At 40.2% G+C, this 24,686-nt stretch overlaps 1 protein-coding gene across 1 annotated transcript in view; it reads left to right on the top strand.

Moving 5' to 3' along the window:
• The first annotated feature begins 6,009 nt into the window (after window positions 1-6,009).
• The window catches only part of Stam (signal transducing adaptor molecule), a 42,377-nt gene continuing 23,700 nt past the window's right edge, over window positions 6,010-24,686 (top strand). The window contains exons 1-2 of the mRNA XM_042686074.1: window positions 6,010-6,235; window positions 19,840-19,924. Coding sequence (XP_042542008.1) covers window positions 6,196-6,235; window positions 19,840-19,924 — 125 coding nt within the window. The 5' untranslated portion in view covers window positions 6,010-6,195. The remainder of the gene's footprint in view (window positions 6,236-19,839; window positions 19,925-24,686) is intronic.

Genomic DNA, 24,686 nt, shown 5'->3' with positions numbered 1-24,686 from the left:
CACACACACACACAGCTGACCAGTGCCCAGCTGAGTTCATCTGCAGATCGCTAGTTCTCTCTCTGCCCTGCTCAACACTTCATGGCCTTGGGCTCCCAGTGACTTCTACTTCTGTTTCCCCATCTCAAAGAGACTGGGTATCAGAGCCACAGCATGGGAAATCTACCTAGGCACAAGCTAAGAGAATCATTGGACACACTTTATTTGTATCTCATCTCCTTATGTCCTGAGAACTGTTTTATACAATTGATCCAGAGTTCTGTTTCAGACAAGAGAACAAATCTAGTCTTTTTTACTCCCATCTTGGCCAGAAGCAAAGGGCCCAACTCAGATTCTTTTGTATTTTAATTTTTTTCTTCCTTGTAGCACCAGCTAAGTGCCTTTACAGTACTGAATAGAGTGTGAAAATGGGCATTCACCTACTTCTGCTTATCATAGACACACCTTTATCTTCTAAGAAGGTAGCTAAGTTTTCTTGGAGATGCTCTTCACCTTAGTTTGCTAAGAGATGTTAATCACAAAGCTGTTGTATTTTGTCAAGTGCTTTTTTTTGACTTGAAGTCATCATCAAACAAGGTTTCTCTTACATTCTGTGTACAAGATGCATTGTGTTGATTGATTTTTCTTTTTTTATTTATTTATTTTGGGTCCGGTCGTGGGGCCTGAACTCTGGGCCTGGGCGCTGTCCCTCAGCTCTTCAGCTCAAGGCTAGTGCTCGCTCTCCCACTTGAGCCACAGCGCCACTTCCGGCTATTTTTCGTTTATGTGGTGCTGGGGAATCGAACCCAGGGCTTCATGCATGCAAGGCAAGTGCTCTACCACTGAGCCACCTTCCCAGCCCCTTGATTGATTTTTCAAGTGCAACAGTAACTGTACATTCTTTGGTTAACTATCTGGTCTTGATGTAGTTAGCATTTTTAAATATACTTAATATTTAAATAATCATATATCTCAGGTCATGAGTGTTTGTTTTCTTATGTCTTTGATTTTGTCCTCTGTATCATGTGTGTTTGTGAAACTGAGTAGAGAATTATCCCCTCTTCCTATGTAGTTAAAAATGTTTTTACAATTTAATAGTATTTGTTGCTGAATTCATAGATTTGGAGATTATTGAGTTTTTTTCAACTTGATTTGTACCTTTTCAGATTTGCTGCTTCATCTTGACCCATTTATGGCATTTGTTACATTGTCATGTATATTAGTATAAGCATTAAAAAAATTAGTTTTTTTCCTTTTGTATTGGGGATTTAAACCAGACTTGTGCATGCCAGGGAAGCACTCTACCACTGAGCTATATCTCTAGCCCTTGAAAGCAACATTCTTTCCCCTCCTTTTGTTTAATACAGTTACAAAAACAGAGTAATGGGATATGGGTATTTATATCTGGAAAACAATTTTTTTTTCATTAGTAGGTTTCAACTTTTTTTGATTAAAAAGTTTGAATGGTTGATATTACTAGTGTGATGTTTACAAAGAATAATTATGATTACTAGTGTCATTGTAGTTTTCACTGTAATTTAGTGAAAGCTGTGTACAATATAGTTTGATCAATTTTACCAGTTACCCCAGTTTTTCAAATAGTATTTACTAAGTTTCATTATGCTATCTTCACACCACACACACACACACACACACACACACTTTGATCCATTAACCTTCTTCTTCCTTCTTCCATATTGCTGATTTCTCCACCCCACAATTTTCCTTTATGCTCTTTCCCTAGCATCATCATCATCATCGTTTTAGAACTAGATTCCACAATATAAGCAAAAACATGAGGTTTGGGTTTTCTTGTTCATGATGATCTCCAGTTCTATCAATTTTCCTACAAACAATATAATTTAATTCTTCTTTATACCTAAAGAATATGCCATAGTGGACATGTACTAAATATTCCTTATCCATGCATTCTCCCATATATTGAATTGCACTCTTTCAGCTATATGCCCAAGAGTACTATTTTCCATAGTGGTTGTATTAATTTATATTCTCACCAACAGTATATAAGTGTCTCTTTGTCCCTGCAAAACAATATTCTTTACTCATATTTGAATATTATTATAATATCTGTAGTTTAAATTGCATCTTAGGCTGGGTGCAGTGGCTCACGCCTGTAATCCTAGCTACTCAGGGGACTGAGATCTGAGGATCGTGGTTCAAAGCCAGCCCAGGCAGGAAAGTCCATGAGACTCTTATCTCCAATAAACCACTAGAAAACTGGAAGTGGCGCTGTGGCTCAAGCGGTAGAGCGCTCGCCTTGAGCTGAAGAGTGCAGGGACAGCGCCCAAGCTGTGTTCAAGCCCCATGATGGACCAAAAAAAAAAAATTGCATCTTAGGTATTGCCTATTTTTTGATTTTTAGAAGTTCCATTTGCTTTTTTAAAATTAAATCATTTGTCTTCTTTATAACCCCCTCTTTTCTCCCTGTCCTGGGGCTTGAACTCTGGGCCTGGGCACTATCCCTGAGCTTTTGTGCTCAAGGCTAGTACTCTACCACGTGAGCCATAGCGCCACTTCTGGCCTTTTTTTTTTTATCCTGTTGTTTTAGTGGAGATAAGAGTCTCAAAGATTTTCCTGCTTAGGCTGTCTTCAAACCACAATCTTAAGATTTCAGCCTCGATTACAGGTTTGAGCCATAGGTGTGCCCAGCCTCTATAACCATTTTTTGTAAACCCTTGAATGCAAACCCTGATTAAACCTGCTTACAGTTATACTAGCTTTGAGAATGTTTTTATGGTAGTTGAATCATCTTTTTCATTTCATGGTTTGTTTCTATTAGACTGATTAGACTATTTTCATTCCTTAAAATGTAGGCTATTGGTCACATTTCCTTTCCTGTCCAGTACTGGGGACTGAGATCAGAACCTTCCACATGCTAGGCAAGTGCTCTACCCATCTCTGAGTTTAAAATTTTTGAATGCTCATTTTTTTTCTTTTGGTGGGGGGGACTGCTACCGTTTAAGCATACCCCCTCCTCCCACCCCGTTACAAGCTTGTTCTCGAGTATCTAGCTTGGAAGTACTGGGAATCAGAGGACCCTTTAAGAGGTAGGGCCTAATGAGAGGTCTTTAGGCCATAGACTCAGCTTTTGAAGGAGATAGTAGGTCTCTTACCTCTTTGCTAACTGGCCATGAGGTGAGTGGTTTTAATTTACTTCAGTAAAAGGTCATGGGCTGAAACCTCTATACTGTGAACCTAAATATACCCTTTTTTCTCTATAGATCAATTATATCAGATATTTGTTAGGATCTTTTGGAATTGTCAGACTTACAACCATACAATATGCTAGGAGTTACAAAGGGGATACACAGGAAGTTTCTTTTAGGTATCTGGCTGATAGCATCAATGTTTTAGCCAATGTGAGCATCAGACAAAATGAGCAACTTTTCAGATATTGTAGTCCTAGTTATGGAGTAACCTATTGCTGACAGTGTTTATAAGAAAGCAATTGTCCCTGCTGAGCTCTGACCAAATTTCTGTTTGTAAGCAAAATAAATTATTATTTTTGCCTTAAGAGGTTAAGTTTGTTATGGTCTTTATGTGGTAATCAATATCTGGAACAGATATCATACCATTAAGTGCTGTGATAGAAGTGGCCAATCAGCCAATTATTTAACAAGTATTTAGAATGTACCTACTGCTGGTCAAGTACTGAGTCAGAAAATGCTAATTTAAGTTTGACTGCAAAGTTAGAGACCTAAGATTTATCTAAATAGAGCAAACAGTAATAGTTGCTTCTCAGAAGATATGGAAGGGACATTTGGCTCTCTCCCTGTCCCCACCCCCAAAAAAGAAAAACAACTAGAGAGTATGGGGAAAAAAAAGCTCTGGGGAGATAAGGCACTCAGGGACCAGTTCTTTAATTAAATATGTAATACTAAAGAATTAGGGTTTAATCCAGAAGGCAGGAGAGACTCTGTATTTGTAATCAAATACTTAATGACTAAGTCTTCCAATAAAGGTTTCTACTCCAGTAAAAGTTAAATCACATAAGCCTCCTTATCCCTATGTCATTTCCAGAATCTAGACTAGATCCTGGGATGCAGAAGGAGTTAATAAATATTTATATAGGCCATATAAAAATTTTAATATTGTATCAGATTTGTGTTAGATAAGCCATTCTTTTGTTGTTGTTGCTCATGAGGCTTGCACTCAGGGCTTAAGGCATTGACTAGTGCTCTAGACTAGTGCTCAAGACTAGTGCTCTACAACTGTGGAGCCACAGCTCTACTTCCAGCTTTTTGGTGGTTAATTGGAGATAAGAGTCTCAGGTACTTTCCTGCCTGGGCTGGCTTCAAACTGTGATCCTCAGATACTCAGGAGGATCAACAGCTGTGTGAGCCACTAGCACCCAACATGCTTGCAGTCATCTACAGAATTGTTCACATATCTGTACTTGTGTTAGCGTGGTCTTCCACAACAAAAGACCAGACTGACTGAAATAGCACAAATTAATTATTTTACAGTAATGGAAGCTGGAGGTATAAGATCAAGATATGAGCAACATTGAGTTCTGATGAGAACTCTTAATTGCTTGTAGATAGCTGCTTTTTCACTGTCTCATAACACAGAGAAAAAAATGTGGTATCTCTTTTCACAAGGGCACCAATCTAGAGCCCCAAGCTTCATGACCTCATCTAAATCTCATTATCTCTCTTAGGACCCATCTCCAAATACCATCACACTGGGATGAAGGATTCAATATAGGAATTTTGAGGTATACACTTAATTCCATAGCAGTGGGCAAAGAGAAAATGTAATAGGAGATGAATGTTACTTTAATTTCTTCCACTCCCTTCACCCCTCCCCTCATATCCCAAGAAATCCAAGAGTGTCTGAAACTGTATATAATATTGAACCATATAAGCCACACACGTGTGTATATAATATCTGCATAAAGTATTTTCTCTCCAATTGACCACCAAAAAGCTCAAGTGATAGAGCACTTGCCAGTGAGCACAAAGAAATCTCAGGGACAACACCTAGGCCTTGAGTTCAAACCCCTGAACAGGCAGGCAGGCAGGCACACACACATACACACACACACCCCTACACGTACTTACCCTGTAAGCAAGCACTGTATACTGATACTAATCCAACGGTTGGCATGCCAATATTGTTTTCCATGTTATGTCTGGAATTATAATTTGTTTATCGTTTACATGATGGCAATTTACATGAAAGAGGAGCTTCCAAAAGTTGTGCAAAATCTCCAGCTGGTGTTCCTTAAAATTTCTACACAATAGAGACTATTTTTAAACTGTAACGTTATGAAATCGACATTTAGAATTGCTAGCCATCAACTGCTACTCCAGGTCTCAGTTTCCGCTTTCCTTTCTCAGGTTTGGGCGTCTAATCCCGGGCGGGGGAAACTCCTTCTCCTCTGCCCTGCACGCGGCCGGGTGACAGCACGGTGAGTCAGGAGGCGTCCACGCCCTGTCATCCGTGACTCGAGCTTCTGGGATCCCGGGTAAGCGCGGTGAGGTGACCTCGGCCCGACACCCCCTCTTTGGGGACCTTAGAGCCGATTCCTTCCCCTCACAGGACCCCATCTAAGCAAGGGTCCTGTGCCCCCGGTCCCGAAATCACACTCCTCAAGGCCTTTTTACTCAGCAGACCACCCCCAAAGACTTTCCATCTCCCCTTCCAAGGACTGCAAGGTTACACCAGCCGACCACATACACAAGTAGGCGCGGGGCGCAGCCCGGCGCTCGGCTGGACCCACACGAACCCTCCTTTCCCTTTCTCCTCCGTCGGAGTCACTCCGGGGGTCCTTAGACGGCTTAGGCGCGCCTGAAGGACCCTATCCCTCGGAGACCCCCTGGCCCGAAGGAAAAACATTCCGTCGTGGTTACACGCACGAGAGACCAGAAGCAGGGTGGGGAAGGGGACCCGCTTGGGTGGGTCCGGGGCTGGTGGGGACGGGTTCTTGTCAGGTTTGTCTCCGGCAGAGCCGAGGTCGCCTGGGTTCCCGACATGCCCCGCGCCGGGGTCCTTGTTCGCTTTGCTGTTGCCGCCGCGGCCACCGAGGTTGCTCGGGGTGGGTGAGAGGTGGAGCCGCCGGGGCGTCTGAAGGAAATCGGTGTTTGGCCCCGGGGGAGGGTGGGAGGGGGAGTCGTTGGTTTCCCTTCTTCTCACCCCGACTCCCGTGGTGTGGAGGGGGAGGCCCCGTGGGCCTCTCGGCACGCCGTGGACATGCCTCTCTTTGCCACCAATCCCTTCGACCAGGATGTGGGTGAGTGTCTGGCCGCTCCCGGTCCCCACCCCCCCCCCCCCGGGCCGCCAGCCCCCCTCGGGCCGCCCCGGGGAACGTTCTAGACGCCGGGGCCTTGGGGGCAGCTCTTCCCTTTCTCCTCCGAGGCTCTTTAAAAAGAAAAGCTTGGCGCTCCCACCCCCCCCTTTAATTTTGAGGATTGGGACCCCCAAGAAGCTCTGCGGGGGGGGGGTCTGGAGCTCGGGCCGGGCTGACCCCCCCCCCCCCCCAACTTCGGGGCTGGGGAGGAGCCGCTGGGACTTCGCTTCTGGAAGACCTGGGAAGGGCTGAGGCGTCTGTACCTCGGCTCGAGTAACCAGACTGCAAGCCCCAGAGCAAAAGTTGTTTATCCCCCCACCCTCGGCCAGATGCAAAGAAGAAGAAGAAGAAGAAAAGCATTGGAAAGTAGCGGAATGGTTTCCGAGGACGTCCCTGCGTCTAAAGAGAGGTTTCCGATCTCCCTTGTTAACGGTCCCCGGAGGCTCGGAAGAGCGCGGCGCGGCGCCGGGGTGTAGGCTAGAAGGTTGGGAAAGACGAGATAACTTGGCCCCAGCTTGTGAGCACGGGGCGACTGACTCGTAAGACGCCTTTCTCTCAACGCTGGGTCGCGGTGCTTTTTGAAAGGAAGCGTGGAGGAGGAGGACTTTGAAGTCTCACCCAAGTGTTGTCCGCAGTGCTGAGTCTTGGTTGTTTGGGGAATGAATCTTGAGTGTTAGGGACTGCTCGTCACCGATTCAACAGGTTAGCTTCTCGGTTGGCTGGTTTGTTGTGTTTTCCTGGCCCGAAGATAATCATTGTTGGATGTGAGTTTGAGGGTGACTCGAATGCACTTCGGAACCATCTTGACACGAAAGTGTGCAATAAAAGCCAGCCAAATGTCATATTCAGGTCCTGTGAGGCAGGATTTAACAGTTCCTATTATAACCAAAGAATATAGCAGTTTATGCATCTTTATTCTTTGTGCCGCTCCTGAGACTTGAACTTGGTCTGGGCGCTGTCCGTGAGCTTATTTGCTCAAGATAAGCACTCTGTCACTTGAGTCTCCGCTCCACTTCTGGCTTTTGGGCGATTAATTGAAGGTAAAGAGTTACACAGACTTTGCTGCGATCCTCAGATCTCAGCTTCCTGAGTAGCTAGGATTACAGGCATGAGCCAGCAGTGCCCAGCTGCATCTTTATTTTGGTTGAGGTTTGGATTATCATTAGAAATGATTCAATTCAGCCACTGCTGTCTTACAACTTGCAAGGCAATGTAGACTCTTTGAGTTCCAGTGTTTCATCTTTAAGGAAGGGAAAACAATTTTGTTCTGTGATTTAATGAAATAGTATATGTAAGAGTCCTGACTACTGTGCCTTTATATAGCAGGTACTCCACAGATGGTTATTTTTGTTGTAGTTTGCATGTCTTGATCTTAGCAGTGGATGGAACTTCAGAAATCCCCAGTAATTCAAAATAAGAAATAAATTGGCAAATTATACATAATTAGCACTTGGCACACTACATAGTGCTCATTGATTTAAGAGACTTAAGACATACGATAAACAAGACCTGGTTGCTGCTCTTAGGCAGCTTTACAACTTACTACATCCATCTCTCTACGGCGGATACTAAAATAAAACAACTTGGTACTTGCCGCACCTTACTTCCAGCACCTTCAGTATCATTTTGGGGCTACTATACTAACTGGCTACCAACTAGCCAATTGCCTTTATAGCCTAATGACTTGGTTTGTTTTTATGATGCTATGAATTGAACCTAGGGCCTCATGCATGTTCCTGCTGAGTTTTTTGAACCCACATCTGCATTAGTTTCATATAAATTTCTTTTTTTTTTCTTTTTTTCTTTTTTGGGTCCGGTCGTGGGGCCTGAACTCTGGGCCTGGGTGCTGTCCCTCAGCTCTTTAGCTTCTTTTTTGCTTATGTGGTGCTGAGGAATCGAACCCAGGGCCTCATGCATGCAAGGCAAGCGCTCTACCACTGAGCCCCCTTCCCAGCCCTCATATAAATTTCTCAGTGTCAAACCTGTTCTGTATCTACACCACCCAATTCAAGTACAGGCTCCTCCTTGCTTTCCTGCTTTTGTTTCTTCTTTCTTTCTGCACATCCCTGTGTTTTAAGGCTACCTCAGAATCCAGCTGGTTATACCTGAATTGTTTCCTGATTATCCTAACCTGCAGTCTTAGTAGCAACATGATTGATAGGGCTACATAAATATCCTTGGGTTCAGGCCGGGAAAGATTGTGGTCTGTCCTTTACATTGTAGATTTTATGTGTTGATTCATCCTCGTCCTTAATAGATTTGTGTTGTGTCCCTACTGCCTGCCACTCAAGGTTTTAAAGGTTTGTCAAAATAGCTCCCAATTGAGAGCCGAGAGCCACTGCTATATAGTCTATTGTAATTTTCATGAAAACCAGTTTAGCAGGGTTTTTTGGTTTGTTTGTTTTTTGTCTTGAACTCAGGGCCTGGGAGCTATCCCTGAGCTCTTTAGCTCAAGGCTAGTGCTCTACTACGTTGAGCCACAGTGCCACTTTCGGTTTTCTGGTGATCAAAGTCTCACTGCCCGTCTGGCTTTGAACTGTGATCCTCAGATCTCAGCCTTCCGAGTAGCTAGGATTAAAGGCATGAGCCACAAGTGCCGACTTTTATGTTTTGCTCCTTACTTTGGTGGCTACATAGTGGACTCTTTCTTCCTTCCCACAAGGGCCTGTGCTTGCTAGACAAGCACTCTGTTATTTGAGTAGAGCCCTAAGTCCATTCATAGAAGGTTTTAAATAAATGGTTGTTGTTTTGTTTTGTAGGTTGTAGGGCTTGAACTCAGGGCCTGGGCATTGTCCCTGAGCTCTTTTTGCTCAAGGCTAATGTTCTGATGCTTTGAGCCACAGCTCCACTTCCAGTTTTTGAGTGGATATGGAAGATGAGAGTCTCTTGGGGACTTTTCTGCTTGGGCTGGCTTTGAGCTGCAATCTTCCCATCTCAGCCTCTGGTATAGCTAGGATTACAGGCATGAGCCACTGGCACCCTGCAAATCAATGTTTTTTGAGTAAGAATATGTACGTTGAAACTGCTAGATAGATTTTTTTTTTCAATATTGAAGTTTGATCTCAGAGCTGTGTGCACGCTACTGTGAGCCATGCTTGTATAGCCCTTTCAGTTGCTGGTTACTTTTATAACAGGATCTTATGTCTTGGGAATATGACTGGACCTTTATCTCCCTATTTTAGGCTTCCTATCATTGCTAAGTGACAGCATGTTCCACCATGCAATTCTTACATGATTTTCTCTACCTTAGCTGTCCTCAAACCATAATCCTCTACTATCAGCTTCTCAGGTAGCTGTAGTTGTGAGCTGCTGACACTCAGCTGACTAACCTTCTTGAATATAGGAACACTGCTTTGTTCTAGAAAAACTTAGTCATTTGTGGATTGGGAGGCAGTTCTCATGTAGCTCAGGCTGGCCACAAACTCAAGATCTCCCTGCCTCAGCCTCGAAAATATGGAGACTATGGGTATGTATCACCATACCTAGCAGGGAAAAACTTGCTTTTTAAAGTTCATCAAACTTTGTTTATGTGGATCAATTCTCCTCATGATGTGTGTTTTGAAACATCCTGAAAGTTTATGTAAGAAGCCCCTTATACTTCCAGTTAATCCTTGGAAAGAATCCATAGTCTCCCATATTCAGTTGTTTATAGAACTGCATGTAAAATACAGTATGTAGAATACATTTTACCAATATTATTTTCCAATGTATCTGTCAGTTAGTATGCCAGTTATAGTAAAGCATTCCATTTAACTCATTTGTTATTTTAAATCACTTAACATTGAGTACATTTTCATGTTTTCAAAATTTACTAACCTTATTTATATACAGAATCTGTTACTCAGAAATTGACTGATTTATATAATATAGTTTTTGTTGTTGTCGTTTTATGGTTTTTTGGAGGGTTGGGTAGCAGTACTGAGGATTGAGCTTAGGGCCTTATGCTTGGTAGGCAAGTGCTCTGCCACTTGACCGTGTACCTTCAGTCCTTTTGCCTTTAGTTTGTTTTTCAGATAGGGTCTCAAGCAAGCTTCTATCCTGGATGCTATCTGACTATCATCCTACTTCTACCTTCTTGAGTATCTGGGGCCATGGCATACATCTCCATACTTTTGTCTAGGATACCACTGAACTTTATTCCTCTTAAGATCTCTACCTCCAGAGTAGCTGGATACAGTTGTATGCCACATGCCCAGCTAAACTTTTCTTAAATTAAGGCAGAATGCTAGCAGTAGCTTTTTCTTGAAGTAACACATAGACATAGGATTATATTTTTAGTTGTAGTACAAGGATTTTTGTTTCATTTGTTCCCTGCTGTACTTTAAGCATGTAGACTATGTCTGTCATCAAAAAATGTTTACTGAATAAATCTCATGTGGACATATTTCTTCTAAGTTATGAAGATAATTAAAAGTCTCATTTCATCAAGTTTTCATGTATAAGTCACTGCCAGGCACCAGTGGCTCACACCAGTAATTCTAGCTACTTAGGAAGCTAAGATCTGAAGATCATGGTTTGAAGCCAGTCTTGGCAGGAAAGTCCATGAGATGCTTATCTCCAATTAATCACAGAAAAAGCTGTCGCTGAGGCTTGAGTGGTAGAGCTCAAGGCTACTTGAGCCAAAAGTAGCTCAGGGAGAGCGCCTAGGCCCAGAGTTCAAGCACCAGGATGGCCCAGAAAAAAAAAAAAAGTCACTACTGACCTACATCTTATCAAATGAATTTTTCACCTATTTCTTTGTGGATCACTTAAATAGTTCTCTTCAATATACTCTATTCCTGGGTTTTCAGTGCCCCAACTGCCTTCTGTTATGCTATTACCTTTTTATTTGCTGCTTCTTACAGTGTCTGAGTATATATTGGTGTTCAGTTCACAAAGCTCTTCAGCACTTTTTGCTCTTGGAGTTTTGGGAGACAACTTCTTGTTAGGAATTCAGCCCTGGAATGACATGGCTTGAGTTCAAATCGCAGGCTTACTCTTTCTCAGCTGTGTGCTTTAGGCTAGCTAGATAGCTATTCTGTACCTTTGCTTCCTCATTTTTAATATTAGGTATAGACAGGGACAGTAACAGTTGTTACCTTGGAGGGTTGCAAAGTGAGTTGAGTAAGTAGTTGTGAAGCATTTAGAGTTTTTTTTTATTTTTGCTTTTCATTTATGCATTAAATTTTAAGGAAAAAAACTTACAGTCATTTTTTAAATGCCAAGAATAGTTGGGTAACTCCTAAATTTATGTACTCAGTCATAATCTGAGTTCCAGATTGAGACATCTGTCTTTTCAGCATTTCCACTTCAATTCTGGTAAGAGTCTAAAAAATTCAATTCTTAGTTCCTTTCTCCCAACCTTATGCCTTCATCCTTGATCCTTACCCAGTTCAGTAAATGACACCATGAAGACTTCTTGCTAGTCAGTTCTAATGTCTAGAATTTATTAATTTCTTTTTCCTTCACACTTCTCAGATATTCTGTCATTAAGAACTTTTGCTTTACTTAAAAAATATATTTAGGCCACTTACGGTGGCTCTAGTCTATAATCCAGTTTCTTGAGAGGCAGAGATTGGGAAGGTCACTATTTGGGGCCAGCCCTGACAATGTTATCAAGACCCAGTCTCAACTGTGCACCTGTCATCCAGCTGCATTGGAAGTTTTAAATAGGAGACCTTATTTGAAAAGTACCTGAAGTAAAAAGTCTGGGTGTGTGCCTTAAAAAGTAGGCCTAGCAAATTCAAACCCTGAGTTCAAAACCCCAGTACTTCCAGAATCTCTTAATCTCTTTCTGACCCTATGGCAAGTGCTTTCCGGTAAGATTCTGTGTTGCTACAAGTCATTTTTCATTTACAAAGGCCATTGATCTTTACAAAATCGTGAATAAAGATCACTGACATGCTCATACCCCTCTAGTAGCTTCCCATACAATGTAAAGGAAAATACAGGTTCTTTATTGAGGGCAATAGTCTGGCAATCTCCTTTCTGACTCTCTGTGATTGTGATCTCCATACTCTTTCTGTCATGCCAACCAGGCTTCTTGAAGAAGAAACAAGCACTCCAGGCTCATTTTGCTCTGCAGCTGTCATATGCCATTTTCTTTGCCTAAGTTACTGTTTCCCTGAGTAATGTTTTGATTTTTTTTGGAGGATAGGATTTCACATTTTGCTGAGGGCAACCTTGAACTTTGCTACTCCTACCTGCACAGCTGGGATTACAGGAATGTGGCAACCTGTTTGGCCCCTCCCTAGGTATTTTAAGGCTACAGTGTCTGTCAGATTGCTCAGGATTCACTTTGTAAGAGAGGCTTTTGCTACTTTCTGTTAGAGAGAAATCCATCTTTTACTCACTCACTGCTTCCTTGCTCCATTTCATTTTTATTTATAGCCCTTGACCATCTGACATTAAATTGATTGTTTGTCCCTTGTATGGGATATGAATTCCATAAACATGAAAACTTTTTCATTTTGATCCATAACAATTTGGAGACAATGCTTGGTAAACAGTAAGCACTCATTATTCAGTAATGAATTATTGAACTTTCTCTAGATTATTCAAGTTGTTTCTTTTCATTGTTCTGTTACTTGAAAGATTAAAATATCAGAAAACTGAGTGTATCTTTCCTAGTCTGGTTTTTCTTTGGTAGATTTCTACTTATCTTGACATAAAATTCAAGAGATATATTTTCCCTTTTTTTTTTTTTTTTCGAGTGGTAGGTATTGAAGACAGGACTTTCCATATGCTAGGCAAGCAGTCTACTACTCAGCTTTATCTCTAGATCTTGGCCTTGGGGTTTTGTTAGAGTCTGGTCTAGAACTTGATTTTCCTGACTTCTTCTAAGCAAATGCTGGGATTACAGGAACACACCACTGAGTCTGTTAACAAGAGGTGTCTGAATCATTCACCTGTTCATGCTAAATTAGTCTTTACTTTTATAATAATAAATTTGTATTTTGAGTCAAACTATTTCAGTCAGGATAAAAATATCTCACTCCTGGGGTTGCTATGTGGATTATTTGTAGAAACATTTGACATTCCAACTTTTTATTGCAGTGGATATGTCTCAAAGTCCTGGAACTGGCCATGTTCAAAGTATTTTGAAACTTTCCCCCTCTACTCTTTGGTGACTGGTACATTAATTGTTTACTTAATCACAATAAAGTCTGGGGGTCATCTTGATGTCTGTAGTTTTTAATTCTTTACATTCCAAGCAACAAATAACTATTGTGTACTGTGTTCTCTGTGCCAGACATTCTGAATATTCCCCTCAGGGATTCTAGCTTGCTAAAGTCTGTAAGGTCTATCTTCCTATTGAATCCATCCCTCTATGCAACTGCTTGATGGGTATCTAGCATTGTACTCTTAAACTAGTGCAGAAGTCTTTATCTAACTGTTCTTTTCCACCTGTATTCTGGGTGGCAGATAGTTACATATTAAGATTAAAATAACTAGATTCTGAAGCTTTCACAGTAATTTCAAATTCTTAGAGTCGTTTATAATTTAAAAAGTTCTAAAATGAGTTTCATTTCTGATTTATATTGGCATTTGAATCCGATAGCAATTTCTGTTTGTGCATACAGAAGCAAAGCATGTAAATTCATGGATGTTCAGGTATTTGCCAACCACTATCATACATTCCTGGATATGTATTTGGTTCAGTAACTATGAGATTATAATTAAGGTAGCAGGCAGTTTATACAGGAGACTGAGGTAGGAGGCCAGTCAGGGTTACATAGTGTTCAGAGCTAATCTGAGCTATATGGCAAGATCCTGTCTCAAAAGAACAAAAGGAAACAAAATGACAGATTAATAAGAAAAGTATGACAAATTTATTTGACCATAAATTTTACCTGGCAGGGGAATCATTAGATCTCAGACTCAGGGTAAGCTATCCAATTTCATGGTTAGATTTGATGAAACATGGACAGCCATGTAGGGTATAAGTTAATGATTTGACTGAGGAAGCCCTGCCCTGCAAGTTGTGTCTGTTGATTCTCATTTGGACCCTTTAATTGTATTATTTTTTCTGAGTATGAGATAAGACTTCTCTGGATTGAGGATCTTAATTTCTTTATGGCCAGCTCCTAGTCAGAAATCATCATCATTGTAGTAATTACCATTTTTCTAGTTTTTGTGGCCCACCTTGGGGAAGAGCAATTCTTTTTTATAGCTTACTCTTTTTTTTTGGTATGTTTTTTATTGTAAAAATTCTGTATAGAGGAGTTACAGTTACATGAGCAAGGTAATGAGGACATTTCCTATTGAGTATTGATTGTTGCCTTCTCCTTTGTTTTTCTCCTACCATCCCTTCCCTCCCACCTCCACAACTACCCCCACCACCCCTGCCGAAGTTGCAAAGTTCGTTTTCAACATAGTGTTTTGTACATCTCATTGTTACAATGGGTCAGCCTGTATTGTTATTTAAGCATTTTGTTTTTTCCCTTCCCCTCCCCAAATTAGAGAAGTGTATATACAAGATGCAGGGCACCGACATCAATCAAATACTGTGGACATAGGGGTTATACCGTGGGGGAGGAACATACAAAGAAACAAAAAAAAAATCACATTATAAATATACTAGAAACAATGGCAACAAAGAAAAAAGATATTTGTGTACCTATCTTGGGGTTCATTTCGCTTAACATAATCTTATATGGTCATATGTACATAGCTTTTGGCCTTTTCTGATTGTCCTACACATGTACTAATTATTGCAAATAAGGGAAACCAGGGGACCTATGTTTCTTTGGGCCTGGCTTACTTCACTTAATATAATTTTTTCCAAGTCTTTCCATTTCCTAACAAATGGGGCAATGTCATTCTTTCTGATGGAGGCATTGAATTCCAGTGTATATATACACCACATTTTCTTGATCCATTCATCTACTGAGGGGCATCTGGGTTGGTTCCATATCTTAGCTGTGGTAAATAATGCTGAGATAAATATAGTTGTGCCGGTAGCCTTAGTATGGCCTTGTTTGTGATTGTTTGGGTAAATGCCCAAAAGTGGGATTGCTGGGTCATAGGGGAGCTCTATGTGGAGTCTTTTGAGGAGCCTCCATACTACTTTACAAAGTGCTGAACAAGTTTACACTCCACCAACAATACAGTAGGATTCTAGTTTACTCTTTCTATGGCTTGTGCTTGAGCTAATGAGCTACAAGAGACAAAAAGCCAGGGGAAAAAATCAGAGAGGAACTGCTTTATTTGAGGTTTCTTTTTCTGAGCCCCAGCTCTAAAATCACAAATATTTTAGATGTTTTGTATTCTTACAAAAGGAATTCATTGTGTGAACAACTTGCTTTTGTAATCTTCTATATTAGAAGATTGTAAATGCCGCTATGATTTGAAAACTTTGTGAGCATGTCCTTCAGGGGTTCATGTGAGAAAACTTGCCATGGTCACTATACAAGGTAGTGCACCCATTTATTAGGAAATGGAAAGACTTGGAAACTTTGAAAAAGTCATATTAAGTGAAGTAAGCCAGATCCACAGAAATACAGGTCCCATGGTTTCCCTCATTTGCAATAATTAGTATATGTCTAAGATAATTTTAATTTTATTAAATGAGCAGAGAAGCTCAAAAGCTATGTACATATGACCATATAAGATGATGCTAAGTGAAATGAACTCCAAGATATGGACATAAGAGGTCTTTCTTTGTTGTTTTTAGTGTAGTGTATGATTTTTTTTTGTTTTGTTTGTTTCCTTTGTATGCTCTTCTCCCTATGGTATATCATCTGTGGTCATTGTACTTGATTTTGGTACCCTACATCTTGTATATATATTTGTCATATTTGGGGAGGGGTAGGGGAATAACAAAACCTTGAAACAAGGACACAGGATGACCCATTGCAACAATAATACTCGTTTTTTTTGTTGTTGTTGTTTTGTTTGTTTGTTTTTTTGGGTCTGGTCGTGGGGCCTGAACTCTGGGCTTGGGTACTGTCCCTCAGCTCTTCAGCTCAAGGCTAGTGCTCTACCACTTGAGCCACAGCGCCACTTCCGGCTTTTTTCTTTTTGCTTATGTGGTGCTGAGGATTCGAACCCAGGGCCTCATGCATGCAAGGAAAGTGCTCTACCACTGAGCCAACTTCCCAGCCCTGCAACAATAATACTCCTAAGAAACTATGTTGAAAATGAACTTTACAACTTTGGGGAGGGAAGTAGGATAAAAACAAAGGAGGGAGTAACAATGTTCCACAAAAAGTGTACTCATTCCTTATTCATATAACTGTAACCCCTCTGTACAGCATCTTTACAATAAAATAAAATTTAAAAAAGAAAAAAAAGAGGTAATGCAACAATTAAGAGACCTAGTGGAAGGCAGTTAGATCATTGAGAGGAGCTTCATCATTGGACATAATTAATTGTGTTTCTCTAGGACCCTGGTTAGAGAGTAGACTGGAGTGAGCCTAGTGCCCAAATCCCTCTGGTTTCTGTTTTATATGCACTCTGTTCTCTTCCATGTTCACTCTGACCATTGTGCCATATACCATGAGTTCCTCATTGGAGGCCAAGAAGATGGATTTGCCTCATCTTGGACATACGGTCTACACACACCACACACACACACACACACACACACACACACACACACACCATGTTCACTCTGACCACACACACACACACACACACACACACACCATGTTCACTCTGATCATTGGAGGCCAAGAAGATGGATTTGCCTCATCTTGGACATACGGTCTACACACACACACACACACACACACACACACAATGTTCACTCTGACCATTGGAGGCCAAGAAGGTGGATTTGCCTCATCTTGGACATACGGTCTACACACACACACACACACACACACACACACACACACACACACACACACACACACACACACACACACACACACACACACACACACACACACACACACACACACACACACACACACACACACACACACACACACCCCATGTTCACTCTGACCATTGTGCCATATACCATGAGTTCCTCATTGGAGGCCAAGAAGATGGATTTGCCTCATCTTGGACATACGGTCTACACACACACACACACACACACACACACACACACACACACACACACACACACACACACACACACACACACACACACACACACACAATTCCAATACTGCTGCCATATATCAATCTGATTCTGCTGCTTACCCTGTCTTTCAAACTGCTCTTTTGCCTTTTAGACTGACTTGTTTTTTTTAAAACCAAAAGCCTGCATTACAGAAGAGGAAATCTTCAAGTAGGCTTTGATAATTTGATAATAAAGTATAGTGGGAGGTGAAGCATTTTATAGTCCTATGGGTCTGTGGTTAGGGCTCAGTCTTTTTAGTGTTGTTTTCCTTTTTCTTTGACACAGTTTCACTATATAGCCTCAAATTCACCGTTGTCCTTCCTGCCACTACCTCTGGAGTTTTAGGATTATAGGTGTGTATCACCACACCCCGTTAGCTGGCTATCAGTTTTGTAATAAGCCTGGGCCTTTTGGACTATTAACTTCACAAATATTTCTCAGTGTTTCCCCGACTTAGATGAGATAGTTTGACTAGAGTGAACTACAGTTGGGTATTTCTTTTCCTTAGGTAGAAGGCTCCAGGATTTTGGAACTAGGAGAAGAGTTTATTTCTGACAAAACTGTTGATTAAACATTAGTAGATTAGTAGAACAGTTAAAAGGCCAGTTCTTGTAAAGAAGAGTGGAGTTCTCCCAGTGTGGTTCAGAATACTTTCTTTTTTTCCCCTCCTACCACTTATATACAGAGGGAGTTTTCATCTTTGCACTGTGAGAAACTACTGTACGCCCTGAAGTAGACATCATAGCAGTGTGGGGTTCCTCTGTGATTTGGTTTCAGTAGAACCGAACTCTCACCCTTGTCCTCATCGATCCTTCAGCAATCAATCTGTCGTTTATATTTGGATTGTCCAGCTGGGCCTTGATTCCACGAGAGATTTCTGTTTATAGTAAATGTGATTCTTTCTAATATGTCTGTTTGTTAAAGTTGAGGTCAGCAGTTTGCCCTGAGAACTTTCTGTGTGTGTGTGTGTGTGTATTTTGGTAGTGGGGCTTGAACTTAGGGCTTGGGCTGAGCTTTTTCGCCCAAGCCTATTGCTCTACCACTTTAAGCCACAGTGCTACTTCCAGTTGTCTGGAAGTTAATTGGAGATAAGAGTCCCACAGACTTTCCAGTCTGGGCTGGTTGTGAAGCTCATTGAGTAGCTAGGATTTACAGGCATGAGCCACCAGTAGTGCCCCGAGAGAACTCTCTTCTCTGAAATATTTGAAGAGTTATTTTTCAGTTAACAGCCTTTTTATTTGTTTAGGTTGGAGTAATGACTTCTAAGTCCCTATTAAATGCTGAATTGGAAACAAAAAGTACTTGCTGTATTTTTTGTTGATTCTGTGTACCCAGTATCTACTAGTCCAGAAAAGCTTTGCATGACCTCTAAAAAACAAAGCTTCAGTCTTATGCTTCATTGTGAAGAGGTCCTTGTCAGTACCCTTGAGCAAGAAAGGCAAAGCAGTGACCTACCTACATTTCTTGCAGCCTTGTCCATTCTCTTAATTACAAGTCCTCTTCCTTCACTTTCACTTCCATACTTCTGTGCATTTCGTGTATACAAGAGGCTTATTCCTAAGCACTTTTTCTTACTCCTTTTATTCTCCTTTCTTGAGTCTTCTATGTGTATATATGTGTGTGTATACGATATATGTATATATATTATATATGTGTATATATTATGTATGTGTTTATAAAGCTTTTGAGATACTGTAGCTATGAAAAGTTTGTCATGTTTACCTTGTCTATGTATAAAAATCCTTTTAAATTAAGGGAAGGCACTTAAGAGTTTAAGTTAGATGATTTAACTCAGTCTGTTATATATACCTCTATGGTGAAGCCAAGTTTTTAAGGCAAATGCACAAACCTTGTTTGTTTTTTGTTATTGTTTCTGTAGCCTCAACTAAAGCAACAAAACTGGATAATAGATTATCTGAAACATTCTAATAGAGATTGGCAACTAAAGCTAAGAATTTTTTGAAAATGAAAATAGTTCTTACTCTAGTATATTTGTAGATGGGATAGACTTCACTATAACATTTATTTATTTACTTACTTATTTTGGGTCCGGTCGTGGGGCCTGAACTCTGGGTCTGGGCGCTGTCCCTCAGCTCTTCAGCTCAAGGCTAGTGCTCTACCACTTGAGCCACAGCGCCACTTCCGGCTTTTTTCTTTTTTTGCTTATGTGGTGCTGAGGAATCGAACCCAGGGCCTCAGGCATGCAAGGCAAACGCTCTACCACCACTGAGCCACCTCCCCAGCCCCAAACTTTTTTTTTAATAATGGAAGACCAATGGCAGCTATTTTATGCTAAATAACTGAAAGGTGACTGGGGAACAGTTTTGTGACATATTAAGGTTTTACCTTCATCTTTTAAAAATGGATATGAAAATCTTATAAAGTGTTGACAATTGTTGGGACTTGATTAAGTTACAGGTTGGTGATTTGAATGTGATTACATAAAATGATTTTTACAGTCATGTTTCTGCATTCCTTTTACAATCTACAGAGAAAGCAACCAGTGAGATGAACACTGCTGAAGACTGGGGCCTCATCTTGGATATTTGTGATAAGGTTGGCCAGTCACGCACTGGGTAAGTGCTGAAAGTTTCAAGAATGTTTTATTCATCCTGTTTATAAAAATGAAGGACTGGGGGCTGGGAAGGTGGCTCAGTAGTAGAATGCTTGTCTTGCATGCATGAGGCCCTGGGTTCGATTCCTCAGCACCACATAAGCAGAAAAAGCCAGAAGAGGTGTGCTGTGGCTCAAGTGGTAGAGTGCTAGCCTTGAGCTGAAGAGCTAAGGGGCAGCACCCAGGCCCAGAGTTCAGGACCTATGACCGACAAAAAATAAAATAAAAAATGAAGGACTGGGAGATGATGTGACTGGTATAAAGTTGATACTTCATTCCATTCTATTATTTTTCTTCTGAAATCTAGATTTTCCCACTGACTTTAGAATCATAGTGATTTCTCAGTTTCCAGGGTTCATGATTATGTCTGAGTTGTTTTCTTTGTCATGTCTGTAATGTTCTGTTGAACTGACCAGTGATTTAATCAGATTAAAAGAGATAAGGTGAATAAAAGCTTAAAGTTTTTGCCCATTTGTAGAGCTTTCCATACACTTGAACAGATTAACTGGAGTGCATATGAATAATTTTTCTAATCCCTATACTGATAACATAAACAGTGTTAGTGTCTTATTTGTGTACTTTTTTGTTTTTTGTGCCAGTCCTGGGGTTTGATTTCAGGGTTTGGGTGTTGTCCCTGTACTGCTTTCTTTCTTTTTTTTTTTTTTTTTGGTCGGTCATGGAGCTTGAACTCTGGGCCTAGGTGCTGTCCCTCAGCTCTTCAGCTCAAGCCCTAGTACTCTGCCACTTGAGCCACAGTGCTACTTCCGGTTTTCTGGAGTTTATTGGAGATAAGAGGCTCATGGACTTTCCTGCCCGGATTGGCTTTGAACCGTGATCCTCAGATCTCAGCCTCCTGAGTAGCTAGGATTACAGTTGTGATCCACCACCATCCAGCTTCCCTGAGTTTTTTTGCTCAAGGCTTGTACTAGTACTCTACCACTTGAACCACAGAAGCTCTACTTCTGGCTTTTTGGTAGTTCATTGGAAATGAGAGTCTCACAGACTTTCCTGCCTGGGCTGGGATCACTGGTGTCCCAGCTTATTTGTATACACTTGCTTTATGCTCCATTCCTTAACTGGGGATCTAAACCCTCTGGAACTGCCTTAGGCTCTTCCTTTCCCCTTAAACACAGATGTTCCTTATGTTTTCCTTATTTTTCTTCACTTTCGAAAATTTCAACTATCAGGTGCCCAGGCCCAGAGTTCAAGCCCCACGACCTACCAAACAAAAAAAAAAAACAATCAACAGCAGTCACTTTCACATTTATTTTGTTACTACCAAGTTCTATATTATTCTACATATATTTTTTTTTAATTTATTTTTTTGGTGGTGGTGGTGGGGCCTGAACTCTGGGCCTGGGCACTGTCCCTCAGCTCTTCAGCTCAAGACTAGTGCTCTACCACTGAGCAGCAGTGCCATTTCTTAACTTGTCACTTTTCTTTTCCTGTGCTGTACTCTAGCTGGTGATCCTCTTGCCTCCTTCTCTCCCTAGGACTGTGCTACAGCCCTTCATTTCTTTGCATTCCATTGGTTTTTATTTATTCTTTTGTGGTATATTGCAGATACTTTATAATTGGTCAGATACTTAAGCTCAAAAGACATTCCCTTTTATTACTAGAAATATTCTCTCATTTTTAATTGGAAACCTATTAGAAATTTTGTGTGATATATGATGACGGTGTAGAGGTCAATTTGTTTTTCTTTATATGAGCATTATATATCAGAAGTATTTATTAGATATTTTTGTTTTCTCACATACTTGAAATTTAATGATCTCTAGGGTTGTTTTTTTTTTTGCTTTTTTACATATTATCTCATATGTAGAATCTGGACTTAAAAAGACTAATACAAATATAAAACAGAGACTTTTTGGGGATAGAAATCAGTGAGAGGGCAGGGAAAAAAGGAGAGTGCTAAAGGGGTTGAATATGATTGAAATATATATATATATATATTTTGGTTGGTCATGAGGCTTGCACTCTGGGCCTGGGCGCTGTCCCTCAGCTCTTTATCCCAAGGCGAGTACTCTACCACTTAAGCCACAGCACCATTTCCGTTTTTTTTTTTTTTTGGTGGTTTATTGGAGATAAGAGTCTCAGGGACTTTCCTGCCCGGACTGGCTTTGAATTGTGATCCTCAGATCTCAGCCTCCTGAATAACTAGGATTACAGGTGTGAGCCACCGGCACTCAGGTGATTGAAATACTTTTATCGTATATTTGATAATACAATCAACTTGTTAAAGACAGATTTTTAGGGAGGGCGAGGGGATCATAGGGCTTGAACTTGGAACCTGGGTGCTGTCCTAAGCTCTTTTGCTCACTCCACCATTTTAAGCTTCAGCACCACTTCTGGTTTTCTGGTGGTTACTTGGGGATGAGAGTCTCTCGGACTTTCCTGCCCAGCCTGGCTTCACACTGGGATCCTCAGATCTCAGCCTCCTGAGTACTTAGTTAGGTTTACAGGTGAGAACCACCAGCACCTGAGAAAGATTGATTTTTTACAAGGACCATGATTCAAGTGGTAAGAGCGTTTACTTAGAAATACAAAGTCCTGAGTTTGAACCCCAGGTCTTCAGTATGGTTAAAGTCATAGAACTTTCCTAGCAAACTTAAGACCGAGTCCAATACCATCAAACTCCAGTACCACCAAACCTTAGAAAGTTAGGTAGGTGATCCCTAGTTTTAAGAGAGTTTCCTGTTGGATTTTGTTTTTACTTTTGTCAAGTCAAAGTACAAGTTCATTTTTTTACTTTTTAAAATTTAGTCTATGTGCTTTCTCTCAGGGTATTCCTCAATATTTGAGTTACTATTTGGGGATTTTAATTGAAATAACACCGAATCCAACCCTATTTAGGAAATATCGTCAACTTTAGTAAGTTCATGATAGGTAGTTTTATTTGTTCTTTAATCAGTTTCCTTCCCTCATTCTCATTCTCTTCTTTCTACCCTCCACAATCCTTAAGTTCTTTTATATCCTAATTTCCATGCATTTATTAGTTTATCTGCATGGATAACTCTTCATAGGTATTGTTAATAAAGAGTTGTTTGAAAAGGATTAAATAAAAATTGGTACCATTTTAATATTACTGAAAATTTTAAAAATATTAGGTGCTCAGTAACTTCTCATGTATAAGGTTTTTTTTCTTAAGGATATTTTTACATACACAGTTGTGTTGTTCCTTTCTTGCTGTACTTGGATATTGTTAAATAGGAGATGGTGGGTACTTATGGAATCATTCCTAATATGACTTGCTATTCTTATTATGGTATGCTATGTATAAAATAGAACTTATCCTAAGCACTTGTAAGTGAACTGTTCAATGGCATTAAGTACCTTCATACTGTGACCACTGCACAGTAACTCATTCTACCCACCCAGCAGCTGCTCCTAACACTTATATTTGCTTTCATTCTTTTAAATCATCTAATGAGTAGTTGCAGAAGAATTTCTGAGGTCTGGTTTATGTTATTTAGGAATGTAAATAATTTTGTTTAGAAATGTGTTTCTGGTGGTAGCATAAGAATATAGAAAAATGTTGTAGTTTGTCAGTGAGATATTCTTTTTGTTGGTGGTGGTGTCTGCCCGTGAGCTTGAACTTTGTCCCTAAGCTATTGTGGTTAAGGCTTGCACTCTACTACTTTAGTCATAGCTGTACTTTTAGCTTTTTTAGTGTTTAAATTAGAGATAAGAGTGTCACGAACCTTACTGCTTAGTCTGGTTTCCAGATTTCAGCCTCCTGAGTAGCCAGGATTTCAGGTATGAGCGACTAGTGCCCAGCCAATGAGATATTTTTGAGGGTCGATGTAGTGTAGTAAAGACTGGTAGATGTAATTTGATGAGAAGGAATAGAGAACATGAGTCCTAATGATACAGATTCATATCAAGTTGTTTAAAGTAGAGAAAATATATAGAATGCAGTGTACAAAGTGATTGTGTATTAGACAACAATCTGGATTTTTTAAGGATCCAGATTTGTTACCATTTGGTATTGCCCTACAATTTTATCAAAAGTAGAGAATAGAATAGGGTTGGTTGGGAAAAATCATTTATATTTAAGTAATTCTCTGTGTTTTTTCAATTAAAATGATTTCCTAGTAGTATATAGTAGAATTACTTAAAGAATGAATGGAATAATGTATTTTATTTTAAACCTATTTTTCTCCTCCCTTGCCTCCAGATTTCTATGAAACCATTTGTCTTATAATTGTATTTCAGAAAATCTCATGTTTTCAGAGGGAAAAGGGCGATTGTTGTGAAATTTACTTGGGTAAAACTGTGATTCAGAAATGTGGCTTGCAATGATGTGAAAAAATTCTCCTAATTTGTTAGGATTTTGAGACAAGGTCTCAATATGTAGCTTAAGCTGTCCTAGCGTTTTGATCCTCTTGCCTCAGTCTCCTAAGTGTGATGGTTTACAGTGTGTGCTCTCATGCTGTTTCTACCACTATGTCCGATAGGCAGTAACTTTTGCTTTTGTATGTTTCCATTGTTCCATTACATAAACATGTTTTCTGTTCATATATAACTATCATACTGTATATACTATTTTGCATTCATATCCTGTCACTCTTAAAAAATGTGTTTCATTTATGCCTATTAGTATAGGACAAACTTAGAAATCATTTTGTAGTTTAGCATCAGTTTTGGTTAGTTATATATAGAATATTTGGCACACTTCAATAATTAAACTATTAAATAAAAATTATTTCATAATTGTAATT

Source organism: Dipodomys spectabilis, unplaced genomic scaffold (assembly GCF_019054845.1).
Source record: "Dipodomys spectabilis isolate Male_0828 unplaced genomic scaffold, ASM1905484v1 ptg000096l, whole genome shotgun sequence".
NCBI classification, from domain to species: Eukaryota; Metazoa; Chordata; class Mammalia; order Rodentia; family Heteromyidae; genus Dipodomys; species Dipodomys spectabilis.
The sequence above is the reverse complement of the archived record's forward strand: the minus strand, read 5'-3'. Positions and strand labels throughout refer to the sequence as shown.